The sequence below is a fragment of the Gymnoscopelus braueri genome, assembly GCF_963280865.1.
Source record: "Gymnoscopelus braueri genome assembly, chromosome: 11".
Classification (NCBI taxonomy): Eukaryota; Metazoa; Chordata; class Actinopteri; order Myctophiformes; family Myctophidae; genus Gymnoscopelus; species Gymnoscopelus braueri.
This window is the reverse complement of record NC_137613.1, coordinates 45,712,652-45,734,119: the sequence shown is the minus strand read 5'-3', so window position 1 is coordinate 45,734,119 and position 21,468 is coordinate 45,712,652. Positions and strand designations below refer to the sequence as shown.

At 42.5% G+C, this 21,468-nt stretch overlaps 1 protein-coding gene across 1 annotated transcript in view; it reads left to right on the top strand.

Moving 5' to 3' along the window:
• Nucleotides 1–237: 237 nt before the first annotated feature.
• LOC308095924 (NACHT, LRR and PYD domains-containing protein 3-like) overlaps nt 238–21,468 on the top strand; it is a 42,085-nt gene continuing 20,854 nt past the window's right edge. The window contains exons 1-5 of the mRNA XM_080443091.1: nt 238–1,433; nt 4,739–4,912; nt 6,754–6,927; nt 8,412–8,585; nt 9,542–9,715. Of these exons, the coding sequence (XP_080299217.1) occupies nt 259–1,433; nt 4,739–4,912; nt 6,754–6,927; nt 8,412–8,585; nt 9,542–9,715 (1,871 nt within the window). The 5' untranslated portion in view covers nt 238–258. The remainder of the gene's footprint in view (nt 1,434–4,738; nt 4,913–6,753; nt 6,928–8,411; nt 8,586–9,541; nt 9,716–21,468) is intronic.

Below are 21,468 nucleotides of genomic sequence, written 5' to 3'. Positions count from 1 at the left end.
AATCTTCTGCATGGAAAAAGGTTTAGTTTGGCACAGCTAATTCACAAATGCATCGACGCAGCCAAATGCATCCCGGAAGAGGCTCTTAATTACATCTTCACAACGCTGCAAGAGTCAGGTATCACTAGGTACGACAAGAGTCTCTTCAAACTTTTGTTCGTCCTCGATGGATTCGATGAAAGTCGGCTGACACTAGATTTCAATACTGACCATGACTGCTCTGGACCCACCTCACTGGAGGTCCTACTGGTAAACCTCATGAAAGGGGAGCTGCTTCGCTGTGCTCACATCTGGATAACCACACGTCCTGAAGCAGCCAAACAGATCCCTTCTCGTTTTGTTGACATAGTGACAGAGGTGAAAGGGTTCACTGATGACAAAAAGGTGGAATACATCAAGACTAGATTCAGTGATGAGAACCAGGCCAACAGAATCATCTCACTCATCACTGAATCAAAGAGCCTCCACATCATGTGTGAAATCCCACTCTTCTGTTCGATCACTGCCACAGTTCTGAAGCACATGTTGACGACAGACCAGAGAGAAGAGCTGCCCAAAACCCAGACTGAGATGTACTGCCGCTTCCTGTCGATTCAGACAAGGAGGGATGGGGAGAAGTATGAGACACAGGCTGGTAGAACTGATCTTCTGAAGCTGGCCAGACTGGCTTTTGAACATCTGGAGACAGGTAACCTCATCTTCTACAAAACAGACCTGGAAAAATGTGGAATTGGTGTTAAAGAAGCTCCACTGTACTCAGCCATGTGCACAGCGATCTTCAAAAAAGAAGATCTCTGTGATTTCAAGGAAGAACCCATCTACTGCTTTGTTCATCTGAGCATTCAGGAATTTCTGGCTGCAGTTTACCTGTTCCACTGTTTCACAGAGAGAAACATGGAGGTATTGGAAGGATTCCTGCATGATGGGTCTTTCTTCCAGCAGACATGTCTGAAATTATCCAAGGGTGAGCTCAGGTCCCTGGAAGGCCTCCTGAAGAAAGCCATGCTCAAAGCTCTGAAGAGTGAAAACGGCCACCTGGACCTCTTTGTCCGTTTCCTTCATGGCCTCTCACTGGAGTCCAATCAGCATCTGTTAAGAGGCCTTCTGGGTCAGACAGAGAACAGTTCAGAGAGCGTCCAGAAAGTCATCCAGAACTTGAAGAAGATGAACACTGATGCCTCTCCTGACAGATGTATCAACATCTTCCACTGTCTGTTGGAGATAAAGGACCAGTCAGTATATCGGCACATCCAAAAATACCTGAAGTCAAAGAACAAGACAGAGAAACTCTCTGAGATCCAGTGTTCAGCTCTGGCCTACATGCTGCAGATGTCAGAGGAGGTTCTGGATGAGTTGAAGCTGAGCACATACAAAACATCTTTGGAGGGGCTACGGAGACTGATCCCAGCTTTGAGGAACTGCATAAAGGCTGAGTTAGTAGTCATGTCAATATCAACTTATTAGAACAGACAAAATCAAGTACATGTTATTGCATTATACTTTGTATGCTACTGTATCAATTATTGTTTTCATACATATTATTAATATTAGCCGTAGTTGTTGTAGGTGCATGCAAATTGGTACACACCTGTATCATGTCCCGACTTACAAAAAACTCTCTTGGAGCCATGACCTAAACCAAACAGGAAGTCGGCCATTTTGAATTTATAGTGGCGTTTCTGTGCATTTCACACCATTTTCACAGGTTGTACTTTAACAAACTCCTCCTAGGCGGATTGTCGGATCCGGCTCAAATTCGGTCAGCATACACAAAAGACCTTAACGATGAAAAGTTATCAAAAGCTAGAATTTTCGTAAAACGGTGTGACCATGGCGAAGCGTCAAACTTCAACGCCAAACAGGAACTGAAAATAGCCAATCTACAATTCCTATTGGCTGGGCTTTAAACAGCCATAACTCCAGTTCCCAGCATCGAAAACCTACAAAACTCCCTAGGTACACTTAGACGGCCAACAGGGACAGGCTGAAATTGCTTAAGCCCCGCCCCCTCAGTGTTCCTATTGGCTGGGCTTTAAACAGCCATAACTCCAGTTCCCAGCATTGAACACCTACGAAACTTCCTAGATGCACTCAGACGGCCAACAGGGACAGGCTGAAATTGCTTAAGCCCCGCCCCTCTGTATTCCTATTGGCTGGGCTTTAAACAGCCATAACTCCAGTTTCCAGCATCAAAAACTTAGAAAGTCCCTAGGTCCACTTAGTATGGCCAACAGGGACAGGCTGAAATTGCTTAAGCCCCGCCCCCTTTGTGTTCCTATAGGCTGGGCATTAAACAGCCATAATTCAAGTTCCCTGGATGCTAAACTTCCGAAACATGCTAAGTGCACTTAGACAGCCAATAGGTACAAGCTGTGATCACTTAAGCTATGTAGCCTAACTTTTCAGCTGATTGCCATACAGGCTTGTATCGTAGACAGAACGCCGAGGGCCAGGTCATCGCTGCTTTTAGCTTTAATTATTAATTCAACTTTCACATTTTCTCCTCAATGTCCCTTAGATTGATAGAGAATGTCATTCATAGAAGAAGAGTCACTTGTCAGAGTTTAGAGTGAATAATAAAGTTTGACTGTGTTCCTGACCTTGTCTTGAGCTATAATAATAACAGAACAACAATACACAACCAAAGCAGTGTGTGCGTTGGTCTTTGAAACCTCACCCGTCCGTGCGTGTGTGTGTCCCTCTGAGAACACCTAACATTGGTCAGTTTCACGTGACATCACAATATGTAATATAAATATATAAATAGCTTAGACAGGAGATGGAAATATATTTTACCCTACTGTATCTCATTAGATACAGTAGATACATGTTCTATTTTAAGTAAGAATTAGAACATTCCTAGAGAACTATGGTTAAAGATAGGGTTAGTGATTTCATTTGATTAAAATAGCACGGGTCTGCTGGCGGAGACTTGTGCTCCGAGGAGCACATTTTCTAGTTGTTTATGTTTTTTCCACGGCTTGCGCTACTCAAACACTAGCGGGATTATTATTTCTTGTCAACATTCAAGTAGAACTATGTGAAGGTATAACCCAGCTAAAATAATGTGTAGTTATACAAATATATAAATGATATATGATTAGCAGTCCAATTCCTTATGTTGGTACGGATCCGTTCCGGGGAACGATACGCAACATTCACACTACCACAATATCTGCCAAGTGGTCCGGGGTGCGCACCCGGGACCATAGTCTGAATCCGCCCTAGGTATACCTGGTTTTCACCTTAGCACCACCCACATGTCCTAGTCCCTCCTCCTCCTCATGAAAGGACTGCATGGCTGCCCAGTTGTTTAAAAAATGCTCCAGAACAATGGTCAAACTGGGGTCTGGGGGACCTTGAGGAGGTTCCATATCGTCCCCAGCAAAATTAGTTTAGCATCAAAATAGCAGATCTACAACCCTATAAGGTGTTGCGATGCGACACTCTATAGATCTTGTAGATCAGATATTTTCAAAACATGTTGGGGAAAAACTACTTTTTAATTTGGTGTTACTTGACATGAAAGGTTTGAGAACAACACTGGTCTAGAACAGCTCTGACAGCTGGGCAGCCACAGTTTTTACAGATTGTTTGATATGGCACTCAACACCTACAACAGCAGAGTGTGTGTGTTTTTGTGCATGTATGCCGTGGTGGAAATACTTAAAGTGAAAGTACTCCTCATGCAGAATGTCCCATTTTTGCCAGTTATCAAAATGTATACAAATATTTTGAGCTTGTAGAAAAGTACAGGTGTACAGGGCTGAAGTGGTTACTGTATGTTTTTTAATAACACATTTAATGAGGTTTTTTAAAACAGGGTACATCTAGTGCTGGCATTCTTACCGTTTACGCTGCACTGTTTAGCACTGTAGTCGCCACAACGAGGACGCGGATGTAAACAAAGGGTGCGTGCACGATGGTGGAGGGTCCCGACTATCGCCTGGAACAATAATATTTCGAACACGATCCGCCATTGCAGAGTGATCACCCATCGAAAACGGCTCGTTTCCATCACGTTAAAAAAGTTATGGAGATTTTGAGCTTTTTATCAAGGAGTTATAATGGGAGAGGACGGGAGGTAGGTTTTTTGGCACGGATCCACATCCGGCCTTTACATTTTTCACAGACTCCGTGAATGATTCCAAAGTTGCGTTACAGCGCCCCGTGTGGAAAAAATAAATACGGGTATATTTGCAAAACCGGAGATTCCCGGTTTTGGCACTCAATGTGTTAATAATCTGGAAAGTAACTAGTAAATCAATGTTTCACATAGTTGTAGTGGAGTAAAAGTACAACATTTGCTTCTGAGATGTAGTGGAGTAGAAGTAAAAATATAGAAAAAGAAAAAAATACCTCACAATTGTAATTAACACACTTAGTTACTTTACACCAGTGTGTGTGTGTGTGTGTGTGTGTGTGTGTGTGTGTGTGTGTGTGTGTGTGTGTGTGTGTGTGTGTGTGTGTGTGTGTGTGTGTGTGTGTGTGTGTGTGTGTGTGTGTGTGAGAAATGTATGGTTTGGATTGTGTATTAGTGGTTTATAAATACTTTATGTGTGATTGTGGTTGGATGTGGTGGTGGCTACACTTTGTGTATCTGTTTATTTATAATTATTTGTTATTTTAATATGAAGCAAGCTTATCTGGTATGAAAAGTGTTAGACAAATAAAAAGGACTTGACCAAAGACAGTTAATAAGACAGAATAACATTTTCATGTGTTCATATCCATTCAGTTTGAGGGACTGTGGACTCACAGAGAGATGCTGTGAAGATCTGGCATCCGTTATCAGCTCCAACTCCTCTAGTCTGACACACCTGGACCTGCAGGATAACAAGCTGCAGGATGCAGGCGCTAAGCATCTCTGTGTTGGACTGAAGAGTCCACATTGTAAACTGAAGAAGCTCAGGTCAGTAGTCGTGAAGTTGTCCTGTCTTTTTCTTCAAGCCTGTCTGTCTCTCTCCCTGGTGTCTTTTCTTTGGCTTGTAAATCTATGTTGCAGATTGGTCCAGTCAAATTGACTGACATCACGTCATGGATATGAGTCCAAAAATAAACAAACTAATTAAACTAACACATTTTCACCTTCCAAATTGTTCAGAATTCATATTTATTTTATGTTTACAAAACAAAAAAATCATGTAGTTTGTCCACAAAAATTCTGTCTATCTGTCTGTCTGTCTGTCTGTCTGTCTGTCTGTCTGTCTGTCTGCCTGTCTGCCTGTCTGTCTGTCTGTCTGTCTGTCTGTATTCACTGACAGAGAAATATGTTAATAGGTCATTACAGACTTCATAATTATTTTATGTTTACCAAACAAAAAAATCGAGTAGTTTGTCCGCAAAAATTCTGTCTGTCTGTCTGTCTGTCTGTCTGTCTGTCTGTCTGTCTGTCTGTCTGTCTGTCTGTCTGTCTGTCTGTCTGTCTGTCTGTCTGTCCGTCCGTATTCACTGACAGAGAAATATGTTAATTGGTAATTACAAAATTAATAGATTAAAATGTAGTTAGATTATTCATGTATTTATTAATTAGAGGCCCAGTCCATGAGGACCTACAAGACACCATCCTTGTGTAGTACCAATAGCACCAACAACTGTTCAACCACTTTAACTTTATGTCGGCTATTTGAAATCTACAAGCTCACACCACGTTGCAACTTTAACAAAATAAACCATGTATGGAGGTCAATGGCACAAAATATTTTCAGATGGAGGTCCGTGGCCATTAAGCATTTTCATGTGCCCAAAATATGGACTCCTGGGTTAATGTGGTTAAAAGAAGAACATCTTATTTTCCCAGGCCTGTGGTCAGTTATGCGTGCGTGCGTGCGTGCGTGCGTGCGTGCGTGCGTGCGTACGTGCGTGCGTGCGTGCGTGTGCGTCCGTTTGTGTGTGTGTGTGCATGCTGTATTGTGAAGTATGTATTTATTTTATTTTTACCAAACAAACAATCTAGTAGTTTTTCCGCATAATCTCTCCATTTATCCTGTCTGTCTGTCTGTCTGTCTGTCTGTCTGTATTAATGTATTTATTAATTAGGGGCCCAGTCCATGTGGGCCTACAAGACACCATCCTTGTTCCATGACCAGCATAGCACATAATATAAAGTAAAACCCCAGGGGTCCCTGAGGGGGGTTCCAGGGGGTCCCCAGGAAAATGTGATAATAATAGCATCAACATCTGTTTAACCACTATACTGTGTGTGTGTGTGTGTGTGTGTGTGTGTGTGTGTGTGTGTGTGTGTGTGTGTGTGTGTGTGTGTGAGTGTGTGTGTGTGTGTGTGTGTGTGTGTGTGTGTGTGTGTGTTTCTGGATCTACACCATGCATTAAAAAAAATAATTGATATTTAATATCATATTGTTTATGTCCCTCAAACGTTTTTCAAAAGGTTTGAGCCTAAATCACCACTCAGATATACTCATTCCAACTCAATTGTCTCAGGCTTATCAAGCATTTTCAGCTGCAATACCACATTGTCCTGATTTGGCACGTGGCGCTATTTAGCCAGTTTGTATGCAAATTATTTTCTCCACCCCACCCTCATCCCAGCTACTCCCCGCCCACATCATTGACTCATTATAATACCCCCCCCCCCCCAACCCCCCCCCCCACACACTCTGATAGTGTCTCTACTCAAGTACATTTTGAATTCCAGACTTTTACTCGTAACAGAGTGTTATACAAATAAAAAGGACTTGACCAAAGAGAGTTAATAAGACAGAATAACATTTTCATGTGTTCATCTCCATTCAGTTTGAAGGACTGTGGACTCACAGAGAGATGCTGTGAAGATCTGGCCTCCGTTATCAGCTCCAACTCCTCTAGACTGAGACACCTGAACCTGTACGGTACCAAGCTGCAAGATGCAGGAGCTAAGCGTCTCTGTGTTAGACTGAAGAGTCCAAATTGTAAACTGAAGGTTCTCGGGTCAGTAGTCCTGAAGTTTGTCACAGTCCTGTCTTTTATTTCAAGCCTGTCTTTCTCTCTCCCTGGTGTCTTTTCTTTGGCTTGTAAATCTATGTTGCAGATTGATTACTTGATGGATATGAGTCCACAAGTACACAAACAAATTAAACTAATACATTTTCACCTTCCAAAATGTTCAGACTTCATAAAACATTCCGTAAAATGTATCACGCCTGTCTGTCTGTCTGTCTGTCTGTCTGTCTGTCTGTCTGTCTGTCTGTCTGTCTGTCTGTCTGTCTGTCTGTCTGTCTGTCTGTCTGTTTGTCTCTGTATGCACTTAAGACTTCTGGTGATTAGTAGTTTTGTTGCCTACCTGTTTTGAATGCACTTATTGTAAGTAGCTTTGGATAAAAGTGTCTGCTAAATGACTGTAATGTAATGTAATGCTTAACTGTGGTTAAAAGAAGAACATCTTATTTTCCCAGGCCTGTGGTCAGTTGCATGCGTGTGTGCATGCGTGCGTGTGCGTTTCTGTGCATGCAGTGGTGGAAAAAAGTACTCAAAATGTTAGCTTAAAGGTAGGGTAAGTGATTTTCTTTGGTTAAAATAAGTGTTAAATAGCTCTATATTCTGATAGTACTCATTGCTATAGAGTGTTTGTTCAGTCAAAGGAGTCCCCTTGTCTCTCCAGCTCTTTATAAAACAGAAAATGCATTTTCGTTTCAGTTTCAGTTTCATTTCCAATTTTATCCAATCAGGATAGAGAACTCAATCAGGATATAGATTAAACAAGTGAAATCGGAAGTGATGACACTAAGAAATGAGCAGGCAAGATTGGAACTGGAACACTATAAAAATGAAGCTTAAAAATGGGTGCTTTCTCCTGATTGGCTGAGATTTTGACACCTACCGGAAAATATATTTTCTGTTTATTAAAGAGCTGGAGAGACGGGGAGACTCCTGTTACTGAACAAACACTCTATAGCAATGATTAATATCAGAATATAGTGCTTTAACCTTTTAACAAAATACTTTTTGTTTTAACCCAAAAATATCACTTACAAAAAAAAGTATCAATACCACAATGTAGAAATACTCTGTTACAAGTAAAAGTATTGGGATCAAAATAGACTTAAAAACTCAAAGTAAAAGTACTCATTATGCAGAATGTTCCATTTCACCAACAGCATTTGTATGTGCATGTGCGTGTGCATGCGCGTGTATGTGTGTGCATGCGTGCGACCCGTGCGTGCGTTTGTGTGTGCATGCTGTATGAAGTGAAGTGAAATGTATGTTTTGGATTGTGGATTAGTGGTTTATAAATGCTTTATGTGTGCTTGTGGTTGGATGGCTGCAGTTTGTATATCTGTTTATTTATTATTATTTATTTAATATGAAGCAAACTTAGTTTATCTGGTATGAAATGTGTTATACAAATAAAGTGGACTTTTCCAAAGACAGTTAATGCGACAGAATAACATGTTCATGTGCTCATCTCCGTTCAGGTTAAGCGACTGTGGACTCACAGAGAGATGCTGTGAAGATCTGGCCTCAGTTCTCAGCTCCAAATCCTCTAGTCTGACACACCTGAACCTGCCGGGTAACAAGCTGCAAGATGCAGGCGCTAAGCGTCTCTGTGTTGGACTGAAGAGTCCACATTGTAAACTGATGAAGCTCAGGTCAGTAGTCCTGAAGTTTGTCACAGTCCTGTCTTTTATTTCAAGCCTGTCTGTCTCTCTCCCTGGTGTCTTTTCTTTGGCTTGTAAATCTATGTTGCAGATTGTTCACAAGTACATAAACTAATTAAACTAATACATTTTCACCTTCCAAAATGTTCAGACTTCATGTATTTACCAAACAAAAAATCAATTAGTTTTTCCGTAAAATGTACCACATCTGCCTGTCTATTTTTTAAATAGCAGATCTACAAGCTTGCAACGCGTGGCATTGTGGTGCATTGTGAGCTTGCAGAGAAGTATATAGGACTGAAGTGGTTACTGTATGTTTTGTAATAACACAGTTGTAGTGGAGTAAAAGTACAATATTTGCTTCTGAGATGTACAGTAGTAAAGTAGTCGTAAAAGTATTGATAATTAAAAATACTCCAGTAAAGTAAAAAATACCCCAATATTTGTACAGTACTTGAGTACTTGTACTTAGTTACTTTCCACCACTGTGTGTGTGTGTGTGTGTGTGTGTGTGTGTGTGTGTGTGTGTATGTGTGTGTGTGTGTGTGTGTGTGTGTGTGTGTGTGTGTGTGTGTGTGTGTGTGTGTGTGTGTGTGCGTGCGTGTGCGTGTGCGTGCGTGTGTAAGCGTGCGTGCGCTGGTGTCTGGTCTTAATGTAGGGCGTGTGTGCATAAGTACCTGTGTTTGTGTGTACATGTTGTATGAAGTGAAGTGAAATGTGAATGATTTGGATTGTGGATTAGTGGTTTATAAATGCTTTAAGTGTGTCTGTGGTTGGATGGGGTGGTGGCTGCACTTTGTATGTCTGTTTATTTATAATTATTTGTTATTTTAATGTGAAGCACACTGAGTTTATCTGGTATGAAATGTGTTATTCAAATAAAATGGACTTGACCAAAGACAGTTAATAGGACAGAATAACATTTTCATGTGTTCATCTCCATTCAGTTTGAGGGACTGTGGACTCACAGAGAGATGCTGTGACGATCTGGCCTACGTTATCAGCTCCAACTCCTCCAGTCTGACATACCTCTCCCTGCATGGTAACAAGCTGCAAGATGCAGGCACTACGCCTCTCTGTGATGGACTGAAGAGTCCACATTGTAAACTGGAGGATCTCCGGTCAGTAGTCCTGAAGTTTGTCACAGTCCTGTCTTTTTCTTCAAGCCTGTCTGTCTCTCTCCCTGGTGTTGTTTCTTTGGCTTGTAAATCTATGTTGCAGATTGGTCCAGTCAAATTGACTGACATCACGTGATAAAAACTAAAAAACACAAACTAATCACCCACAACCTCCACGAGAAATTCCAGTCAGGTTTGAAACCAGGCCACAGTACCGAGACGGCTCTCCTTAGGGTTTTTAATTACTTAATTTTAACTGTTGATTATGGTACCCCCGCTCCTTGACTTCTCAGCGGTGTTCGACACTGTTGATCACAGGATTCTCCGTCTTGAACACCAGGTTGGTATCACAGGCACCGACCTGTCCTGGTTCAAGTCGCACTGTATGTTAGGACCTTGGCTGTCAAATTGGGGGAATTCTCATCACCCTCGGCCCCCCTCACATGTGGGGTCCTGTGGGGTTTCTGCTGTATATGCTACCCCTCGGGTCCATTTTCACTAAACATAACGGGACCGTACCTATGTTCCCCAGGTTCTATGTTCCCCAGGTTCTATGTTCCCCGCTTTCCTAGGAGAGCGGGGAATATAGGACCTAACCTAAACCTAACCCTAACCATAACCTTAGTGGGGAACATAGAACCCGGGGAACATAGATATGACCCCAAACATAACATCTCCTTCGCCAATGACGTCCAGATCTATTTACCCATCAAACTGGACTCAAACAATTATTTTCAACCACTACTCGACTGTTTACAGGATGTAAAAACCTGGATGGACAACAACTTCCTGACACTCAACCAAAACAAAACTGAGATCATATTATTTGGCCACAACACCGTCACACCCCACAATCAGGGGTCGCGCTAGGATTTTTTCCGGCCGGACAGGCTGTCCGACGTGATTAAAGTTTACCGGACATTTGAATAAAAAAACGGTCATCCATTTTCGATGCATGATTGACATGCAGGTGCATGTAGCTATACAGCCTAACAACATATTATGATACAGCATAGTAGGCCTATTACTATATTTTTGATAGAAAACTATTTGAAAATCAAGGAATATAAGAACTTCATCTTGCACAACCAGATTAATTAGGCCTAGACCGTGTACAGGTGCACATTTGATGTGCGTATAGCTATGTGTGTAGCTGTGCGTGTGTAATGATTTTATCATCAAAACAAGCTGTTTTGATTTTGCATTTGTTAATTTTAACACATTTGAATAACAATGTTCACATATTTTCTTATTGGCCTTTATTCTGTATTTTTCTTCACATTGACAGCAAAGGCACGTAACGAAGGCAATTCAAGACAACAATGCTGATTTTATCAAGCAGAGGCCATAACATACATAGGCCTATTAATTTCATTAATATAAAAATAAATTGCTTGTGCACCCACTACCATGTCATATATGCATTGTGCATATCCAGCTTCAACAGTATAATTCCCAAGAAAACAGGTCTCAACTTTCCCTGCATTTTCCAGTTTCAGATAATCAGTTTTGGATCCACTGTTATATTGACAGTCTCATCAATTATGACACCGATGAAGTCACTCTTCTGTATTTTTTCATCCATCTCTTTCATAATGACAGACTCCAGTGATTTTTCCATGTCATCAAAGGAGTCGTAGTGTTTGTAAATGCCCTTTGCCGTTAAGAAATCAGGGGCTTTGACAACTTTCAGCAGCTCAGTCAGTGGTTCAAATTGATGACAGGGAACATCAGGTTTGGTCATGTAGAAAGCTACTTTCAGCTGCGAATCGAGTGTGTTGCTGGACGCTTGTAAAGCCGTATCAGAGTGCTGTTTCATCGCTGCCTGCTGGCCAGTGTTGTTTTCGTCAACGATGACGAAGACGATATGATTTAGTCAACGCCCCTTTTTTTCATGACGAAAACGTAACGTTGACGTGCTGAACATAGCACTTTGATGACTAAAATATGACGAGACGAATGTGTGTTTTCGTCGACGAGACGATGACGAGACGAAATTTGTATTGGGTGGGACGTTCAAAATGCATGAAGAGATCAAAATATTATAGCGATATTATTTCAATATTTCAATTTTATTTTATTAGGCAAAATACTTGTCTTAAAAGGTCCAAAAAAGGTCCTTGCGGTCTTGTTTCCATTGAGATCCTTTGAGTGCACAGTCTATGATTTGCAGTTCTATTCCTTCATTTATACTTCTGTAGTACGACGGTTTCGTTTGCCAAAAATAGCAGATCTACAAGCTAACAACGCGTCTCGACCGCACGTCCGGACCGCATTGATTGCTTGAAGATCTGTTGTGTTCATCACACATGCTCCCAAAGTCCCCGCCCCCTTTCTTCTTGGCAGCGAGGCGATCGCAGCTCTTGTCTTGTCAGTCTGCACAACAGCAGTAATGGACGGAGAGTCAGGCTCTTTGGATATTCCAAAACCGACACGGTGCAAACTAAAGTTAATTGCAAAGTTTGCAATGTTCGAACGTCACTCGATATAACTTTTAACCAAACGCAGGTGAAACAGCGAAGGTGTCCCGTCCCCGCATAAAGAGTGCACGCACGCACATGGACGGACTTCGCGTATCGATTAAAAACAACAATTCGTACCTCGCTTACAAAAGCTTATCAACACCATGAATTAACATAGGAATGACCGACCTGGCTGGATGCATATGCATATCAATGATCCATTGTGTGACCTGCTAGTCTACTCTTAGTAGGTAGGTAGGTGTAATATTACTTGGCTACTGTCAGCAGTGGTGGAAAAAGTACTTGAATAAAAGTATCAGTACTGCAATGCAGAAATACTCACAAGCTCACAACGGGTCGCAAAGCCACGCGTGAGCTTGTAGATCGGCTATTTTCAAATAGCTGAAGTATATAGGGATAAAGTGGTTAATGCGTGTTTTGTAATAATACAAATCTACAAAGTAACTAAATTGTAGTGGAGTAAAAGAACAATATTTGCCTCTGAGATGTAGTGGAGTAGAAGTAAAAGTACTGAACATTTAAGATAATCCAGTAAAGTGAAAATTCCTCAAATTTGTACTTAAGTACATGTACTTAGTTACATTCCACCACTGACTGTCAGATGTTCTGTCTGAAGCAGTCTGTTACACTACTAACTCACCATAAGCAGCCTACACTGAATGTCACATGATGCAACAGCTGGATAAAAAGGAATAGATATCTATCTATCAGCAGCATAAAAACTAATATTATCTATCTATCTATTAGCAGCATAAAAAACTAATATTATATCTACATCTATCTATCTATCAGCAGCATAAAAACTGATATTATATCTATATATCTATCTATCTATCAGCAGCATAAAAACTAATATTATATCTATATATCTATCAGCAGCAGCATACAAACGAATATTATATCTATATCTATCTATCTATCAGCAGCATAAAAACTAATATTATATCTATATCTATCTATCTATCTATCAGCAGCATAAAAACGAATATTATATCCATCTATCTATCTATCTATCTGTATGTAACCTGTCTGTCTGTGAACACATTAATTAATAAGATATGATGATTCATTATATTATATAATATAATGATTATACGTGCCCCATGATCATATCTTATAAAATGTTATAATCATATAATATAATTAATCATCATATGTTATTAATAATCATACAATAATAATAATCCTAAAAACGAACATGAAAAATATTGAAAAATATCGTGATAGTATATTTTTCAATATCGAACACCCCTACTACGGACCCCTATTTTATGGCATTTCTATCTCTGGGACCCCAATTCATACTGTAAAATCAATGTTCATTTAACTCTGAGAGTGTACAAATGGAACCAAATGAACCCGTTAGGGTCCATTTGGTTCCATTTGTACACTCTCAGAGTTACAGACCCATAAGGGTCCATTTGGTTCCTAACTATCCATCATTTAGCTGGGGACCCCCTGGAACTCCCTCAAGGACCCCTGGGGGTCCCCGGACCCCACTTTGAGAACCAATGGCTTAAGCTAACTTGGATTGTTTAGCCTTGTATCAAGGCTATGGATTGTTATGAGTAAAACATGCAGGCTTTTTTGGCTGGACAGGGGCAAGTGAAAGCAAGTGCAAAAGGGGGTACGTCAGTGAAGTAGGGGTTCAATGGTTGTTTGCATCATGCCTATGACTGTGACGTGACGAGTAAATCCTTGGAACTCAACAGTACAGTAACTTAATATACCTAGTTCTTACATACACTATGTACAGTACAGTATATGTACATTCTAATTTTTCCATTGCTTAGAAAGAGGGTACCATGTGGTTATTAAGCTATTAAGACGTTTTTCTTTCAACTGCATGAGTTTAAGTGCCAGTTTAGTGCTACCATAATGTACACAACTGTCAAAAATACAACATTTTTAGTAGGAATACATTTGCCTCCTGTGTGAATTGTGCATATGAATAGGATGGGGCAGGTGTAAGCTACTGTATTTTAACATCAGTCATAATGGTGGTACTTGGAGAGACAAATATTTTCTGGCTGGTACTGGTAAAAAAAAAAGTTGATAATGAGAACCTGATCTAGGCTATTCTATTTTCCGAACATGCAGTATTTTGTGTGAATTACAGTATGTGTTGTAACACACGTTGTATCCTATTTAGTATAGGACCTGGCTAAGATATGTATGCACTTAATTTAGGAGAGAATATCTCAACTGTTCTTGGCTAATATGACCCCAGCGAACAACTTAGGAACTTTGACTAATTCTCTATCCGGGACGAAATACCCGAAAATGACCACGCCCTTTTTAAAATGACCATAACCGGTGCACTACTTCTGCTAACATCTGCTAAACCCTTGGAGCTACAGATTTACTGAGATGCTCAAAATGTTCAGAATACTTATGTTTAGGGAAACGTGTAATATTTCTAATTTGAAATGTTATGACAGAACAGCTAAAAACGGTTTTGGCTACAACTTTTGAACCAGATGAGCTATAAATGCAAACTTGGTGTCTGAATCATGTTTTTTGACAATTAGAAACATGTTGGAATGCGTATCTTTATGACTGGATGTGGCTGGACCTCTATTTTACATATTTCAAAGGAATATTAGTTTTGAAAATTAGTTTTACTTACCTTAATCTTTGTCATTTTTGGCAAACTTGGTGTCTACTTTATGCTTTTTGAGCATTAGAAACACATTGGAATGCTCATATTTATGATTGAATCCATCTAGATCACTCACTTGCTTATTACAAATATGGCCACTATACCAAACATGTTATGTAACGTTTCATCCAGATTGAGTGTATACAGTAGTTGTAGGAATGAGATCAAATTAAGATCAAACTCAGCTCAGCATACATTGAACACTATCATAATAGTCAAAGGTGTATGGAATTTGAACAATATGTTTAAATTAGAATCAGAAAGGTTAATTGCTAAACAACAAATGGTTGCTAGGAATTTGTCTACTACAACAACAGAACAGCTCTGCAATAACTGATACATACAGTACTGCACCACACACACACACACACACACACACACACACACACACACACACACACACACACACACACACACACACACACACACACACACACACACACACACACAGTGCAACAGACTCCAGCTTTGCAGCATTTGCTGTGTCCACCAAATGACTTTTGCAGCCACAGAGGAGGACAATAGCGCACGCTTTACTGGCATCTGCCAGATGGGTCCAGTAAGGTTCCCAGGTTCTGACACTTGGGTGGGAGGAAGGTTCTCAAGGGACCTGGTACCATCTGACCAACATCAGCCTTCCCTGACTATGGGAAAAGGAGTGCAGGTATCTCAAAGAAACCCTGGTCACCCTCACCTTGGAGCCTGAAAAGATCAACTCCAATGTCCATGTCCAAAGATTGGAGTGTATGGTCATCATCATATACAGCAAGAGCTGTGGCCAAAGCAGAGTTGATGAATCCTGACAGTGGCTTTTCTCAGTTCCTCACGAACATTCCTCTCACCCAAGCTGCATGATTCAGCATGTAAAACCTGCTTCAGACCAGCTTCTATTGGATCAGACAACCTCCGTCCAACAAAATATCCGAGATTTCAATAGGTTGGGCTGGTACTGGGACTCCATTACTAAGACTTGTGAACCTTACTGGATCTTGCAGGTGCCAGTAAAGCTATTGCTGTTGTAAGACCAAGACCATAATGTGATATAAACATATTATAAACAATTCTATGCACCTTTGACTAGTATGATATCATACTAATCAATGGTGTATAGAATAGTAATACTATATAGTATTACATTTTATGCTGAGCATTGTTGCACATACTGTACTAGCTGTATCATTAGGAATGAGTTCTACTCATTCTATTGAGTTAAATCAGGGGTGTCGAACTCATTTTGGTGTCCGGGCAAGATTGGTCAAATGGTGACTTGAGGTGGGCAGGAACCAGTTGCGGACGCACATGCACGCTCACACGAATTCAGTTATACAGCATTGTTTTTCAATCTGTTGTCTTGTCTTGTCTTGTCTTATTATTATTATTATTATTATTATTATTATTATTATTATTATTATTATTATTATTATAATAAACCATTTTAAGTAGAATTTGAAATAGAACAATTAAATTCATTACCTGGTAATGTGTGAGGTAATGTGTGTGGTTATGATAATGTTCTCATGAGAACGGCCAATAACATTTACATTTTTTGTTTCTGTTAGCTAATGTGTGCCCATTGTTCTCAGGTTTCAGCTATAGATCACTGTACACAACATTCTTTTTATGCAGGCATACCTTCAACAATGAAACTCAGACAATGAACTCAGTTTAGTCTTTTTTTATTGAAGAGACTTGTACAATAATAATAAATAAAAAAATCAGAAGCTTTTTACCTGTGGCTCTTTTTATGCAGTATTTGACGACGTAGAAGAGGACACCTTATGTTAATTTACATGGCCATGGCTTCAATTGCTTGCCTATTGTTCTTTACAGAACAAGTGGGGAGGGGGGAGCGTTCTTACACACATATATATATATATAGTATTCTGAACATTTTGAGCATCTCAGTAAATCTGTAGCTCCAACGGTTTACCATGTTGGAAATAGTGCACCGGTTATGGTCATTTTAAAAAGGGCGTGGTCATTTTCGGGTATTTCGTCCCGGATAGAGCATTAGTCAAAGTTCCTAAGTTGTTCCCTGGGGTCATATTAGCCAAGAACAGTTGAGATATTCTCTCCTAAATTAAGTGCATACATATCTTAGCCAGGTCCTAGACTAATTGTGTTATCCCCTAAAAATGGGATATATTTTATGATAATACTGTTAGCAGTCATATCTTAAATACAATATGTATATTGACCTAATTAAATTAGTTTAAATACATTATTTTATTTTATTTGTTTGACTAAAACCAATGACTAAAACTAGACTAAAACCATTTGAGTTTTCGTCGACTAAAACTAGACTAAAACCATTTTGAGTTTTCGTGGACTAAAACTAGACTAAAACCATTTTGAGTTTTCGTCGACTAAACCTAGACTAAAACCATTTTGAGTTTTCGTCGACTAAAACTAGACTTAAACCTTTTTGAGTTTTCGTCGACTAAAACTAGACTAAAACTATCAAGGATAGAAATGACTAAAATGTGACTAAAACTAACAAGCATTTCGTCCAAAAGACTAAGACTAAGACTAAATCTAAAATGCCTGCCAAAAACAACACTGCTGCTGGCGCATTAACTCCACAGCAACAATATGGTCGTTACCTTTACTGTGTTCAGAAAGCGCTGAAGATCTCATGTTTCAAGATCCCTTTGTGAACCCATTCTTCCTACCAGTTTTCTCACAGTACGAGCAGAACATTTTCTCAACTTCGCCATCATGTTTTTCACATCTTAACCATTTGTATGTCTCTTTCCATTCAGCCTTGAAACCTCTTTTGCTTCCTGCAGGCAGCGCAGGTATTGCAGCCGCAGGGGGCTCATCTTCTACTTCTTCTTGCTCTGCATCAGATAAACGGGGCTGCTTTTCATTCTTTCTGTTCATTTTGCAACCGAAAAATGCACTAAAAGACGATTGTTTCGCCATTCTAAATTGTCTTAATCGTGTAGTCTACGCGGACCACCAGCGGACCACCACCACATGCCATTGACCGGTGTTTTGATGGCGTAACGTCGCTCTCTGGAGTCGCTCCAAACACAGCAGATCTACAAGCTCACAACACGTCAGGTGCGCAATGTGTTGTGAGCTTGTAGATCTGCTATTTTAGGCACGTGATCGGTGTTTTGATGACGTAACGTCGCTTTCTGGAGTCGCTCCAAACACAGCAGATCTACAAGCTCACAACACGTCAGGTGCGCAATGTGTTGTGAGCTTGTAGATCTGCTATTTTCGGCACGTGACAAGTCTACTCTACTACACTCAATCCGACAGCGACATCTAGAGGCAAAGTGTCTGCAACAGTGAGCTTGTATGACAGACTGATTTGAAATGTGTTTGATGTGCGGTGCGGTGATAATAATGAATGGCCGTGTTTTATGTTTTACCAGTCCGGATGTCCGACGGGAATTTTATTTACCGGTCTTTGCCCTAAAAAATCGGTCAAAACTCGAGGTTACGTAGGTAACCCCGGTTTCTTTAGAATACAGAGTGATATATTCACCTAACACCCCTTTTTGTGCGCATTAGCGTGCAGAGAGCTGTTGTTAAAGAGGGCGTTTACTTAGTCTCGTGCCGGTTTTATACCCTTACGCCGGTTCCGGACACGTGATATACCCGTCACAGCCAATGGATGGCTCGGGAGTTTATGGTATGTAGCTCTGTGCATCGCCGGAGGGCGCTGAAATCCCATAAGTGAATATATCACTCCGTATTCTAAAGAAACCGGAAACCGAAATTCTAGTCGAATACTCCATGATATATTCACTTATGGGATTATATAAACCCCCCTGGGCTATAGTCATACAAAACCCTCACAGTCCTGCACGCCCCTCTGCCCCGCCCCTCGGGCGTGACCTTCGGCCCTACCGGCGCCCCAGCCCACCGGGCCAGGGTGCGGGAAATAGACAGAAAAGGTAGACCCTGACAGACTCAGTCTGCCTCATTTCACTAATGAACAGACACTAGTCTGTCCCAAAAGCAAACAGGTAAACCCTGACAGACCAAGTCTGCCTCATTCCACTAATGAACAGACACTAGTCTGTCCCATAAGCAAACACGAGGAAACAGAGCCCCCCTCCCCTGGGACCCTACCACCCGGGGAGAGAGAACAGGACCATGCCTGTCCAACCGCCCCCGCCTTTTAACTAGAGACAGCTGCCACACCCAGAACTGCGTGCGCCATTGAAGACGCCGTCACGTCCAGGCTGTAGAAGGCCGCAAAGGTTGACGGGGACGACCAGTTCGCAGCCGCGCATATCTCCTGGACCAGAACTCCCATGGAGAGGGCCCAGGACGTAGCCACGACTCTAGTAGAGTGAGCTTTCAGACCATCCGGAACCGGAGTGACATTACTGACATAGGCCAGCCTAATGGCATCCAAAATCCATCTAGAAAGCGTCGCCTTGGCCACAGCCCCCCTTTGACCTTCAAAGGAGACAAACAGCTGTGTTGACGAACGGCTGGCCGCTGTTTTCTGACAGTAGAGTTTTAAGGCTCTCACCGGGCAGAGACAGTGCAACCGCCTATCCTCCGCCGAGGCATTCCGGACTCACCGAGAGTGCATGCAAGTCACTGACCCGTTTAGCAGTGGACAAAGCCACCAACAGGACCGTTTTGAGACTAATGATTTTCAAAATCGCACACTCCAAAGGTTCGAACGGGGGAAGGCACAGTGCATCCAGCACCACCACCAAGTCCCAGGTCGGGAAAAGAGGTCTAGTAACCGGCCTAGCCCGCCTGGCCCCTTTCATAAAACTACGCACCAGAGGGTGCTGGCCAACCGTCTTGTCATCGAAACCTTGGTGACAAGCGGAAATGGCCGCCTGATAAACTTTGACCGTTGAGAAAGCCAGACCCTGGTTCAACCTGCTTTGCAGAAAAACGAGGATGCTGCGCACCGGGGCCTGGAAAGCCACCACCGGCGGCGACTGCTCCAGACACCATGACACAAACATGTCCCATCTGATGTCGTATGCAGCCCTCGTAGAGACGGCCCTTGCACCCTGGATGGTAGCCACCACATCAGGAGGCAAGCCGCATGAATTCAAAGTCTCCCTTTCACGGGCCAAACCCACAGGTCTAGGTCCTGAGGCCGCTCGTGAAATATTTCTCCCCCTCCCTGCCGCAGCAGGTCCCTGTGTAGGGGGAGGGGCCAAGGTTCGGCGTAGAGGAGAGGAGTTATCTCTGACCTCCAAACGCCCCATGCTGGGGCCACTAGCAGTACTGACAGTCCCTGGAGCCTGACCCTCTCCAGCGTTGGAAGGATCAGGTTCAATGGCGGGAACGCATAAAGCAGTACGTCCGGCCAACTGTGTGCTAGGGCGTCCAGACCCAGAGAAGAGTCCCCCCTCGTCACCGAGAAAAAACGAGAACACTTCACGTTCTCTTTGGAGGCAAACAAGTCGATCTGGGCCCGGCCAAACCTGGCCCAGATCAAGCCTGCCACCCACGGACTGAGGGACCAGTTCTCGTACCACAGCCTGCCCCTGGACAGCAGGTCCGCCCCGCTGTTCAGGAGGCTTGGCACATGAAACGCTCGTATCGAAGCGAGGCGTGGGTCGCCCCAGAGCGTTATCTTGCACGCCAGGTCGTCCAACACCTGGGAGGCCAAGCCTCCCTGCTTGTTGACATAGCTCATGGTCGTGGTGTTGTCTGTCCTGATCATGACATGGCAACCACGGATGCGAGTCTCGAAGTGCTCGAGAGCGAGAAACACCGCCAGTAACTCCAGGTAATTGATGTGGGCCATCTGTAGACTGAGGTCCCACACCCCCCTGGTTGAATGGCCTTCGTGGACTGCACCCCACCCCATTAGGCTGGCGTCCGTAGTGATGACCTTCCTTGATAACACAGCACCTATACTGACCCATTCGGACAGAAAAGTTGCTTGTGAACACGGTCTGAGTGAAACCACGCACCATGGAGACACCAGGACCTTCCGAGAGCCCATGGTGAGCGGAATTCTGAGACTCCGCATCCACCTCTGAAACGGTCTCATGTGGAGCCTGCCCAGTCGGATCAGGTGTATAGACGAAGCCATGAGACCTGCCGCCTGCATGCACAGCCTGTAGCTGACACGGCGCCCCACAAGGAAAGACCTCACACATGCCAGAAAGCTGTCTATCCTTTCCTGAGATAGACGTGCCATGAGCGTGGTTGAGTCCAGCGCGATCCCTATGAAGGTGGTCTGCTGGGATGGTACCAAAACGCTCTTTTGGGTGTTGATAATGAAACCTAGCGAGGTCAGGTGAGAGACCGCCACCTCTGTGTGCCGCATCACCTCCTCCCTCGAGCCTGCAGCCAGAAGCCAGTCGTTGATATAAGTCGACAGCCTGATTCCCCTCCGCCTCAGCGGGGCTATGGCTGCGTCGGTGCATTTCACAAACACCCTGGGGCTTAAGGACATGCCGAAGGGGAGGACCATGTATTCGTACACCTTCCCCTCGAAACCGAAGCGCAGGAACTTCCGGTGCGGGGGGTAAATTGGGACGTGGAAATAAGCATCTTTCAAATCGATGCTCGTCCACCAGTCGCCCTGACGCACCGTCCGCAACAGCCCCGCTGTTGTCAACATTCGAAAGTTGAAAACCGTCAAGAATTTGTTGAGACCTTTC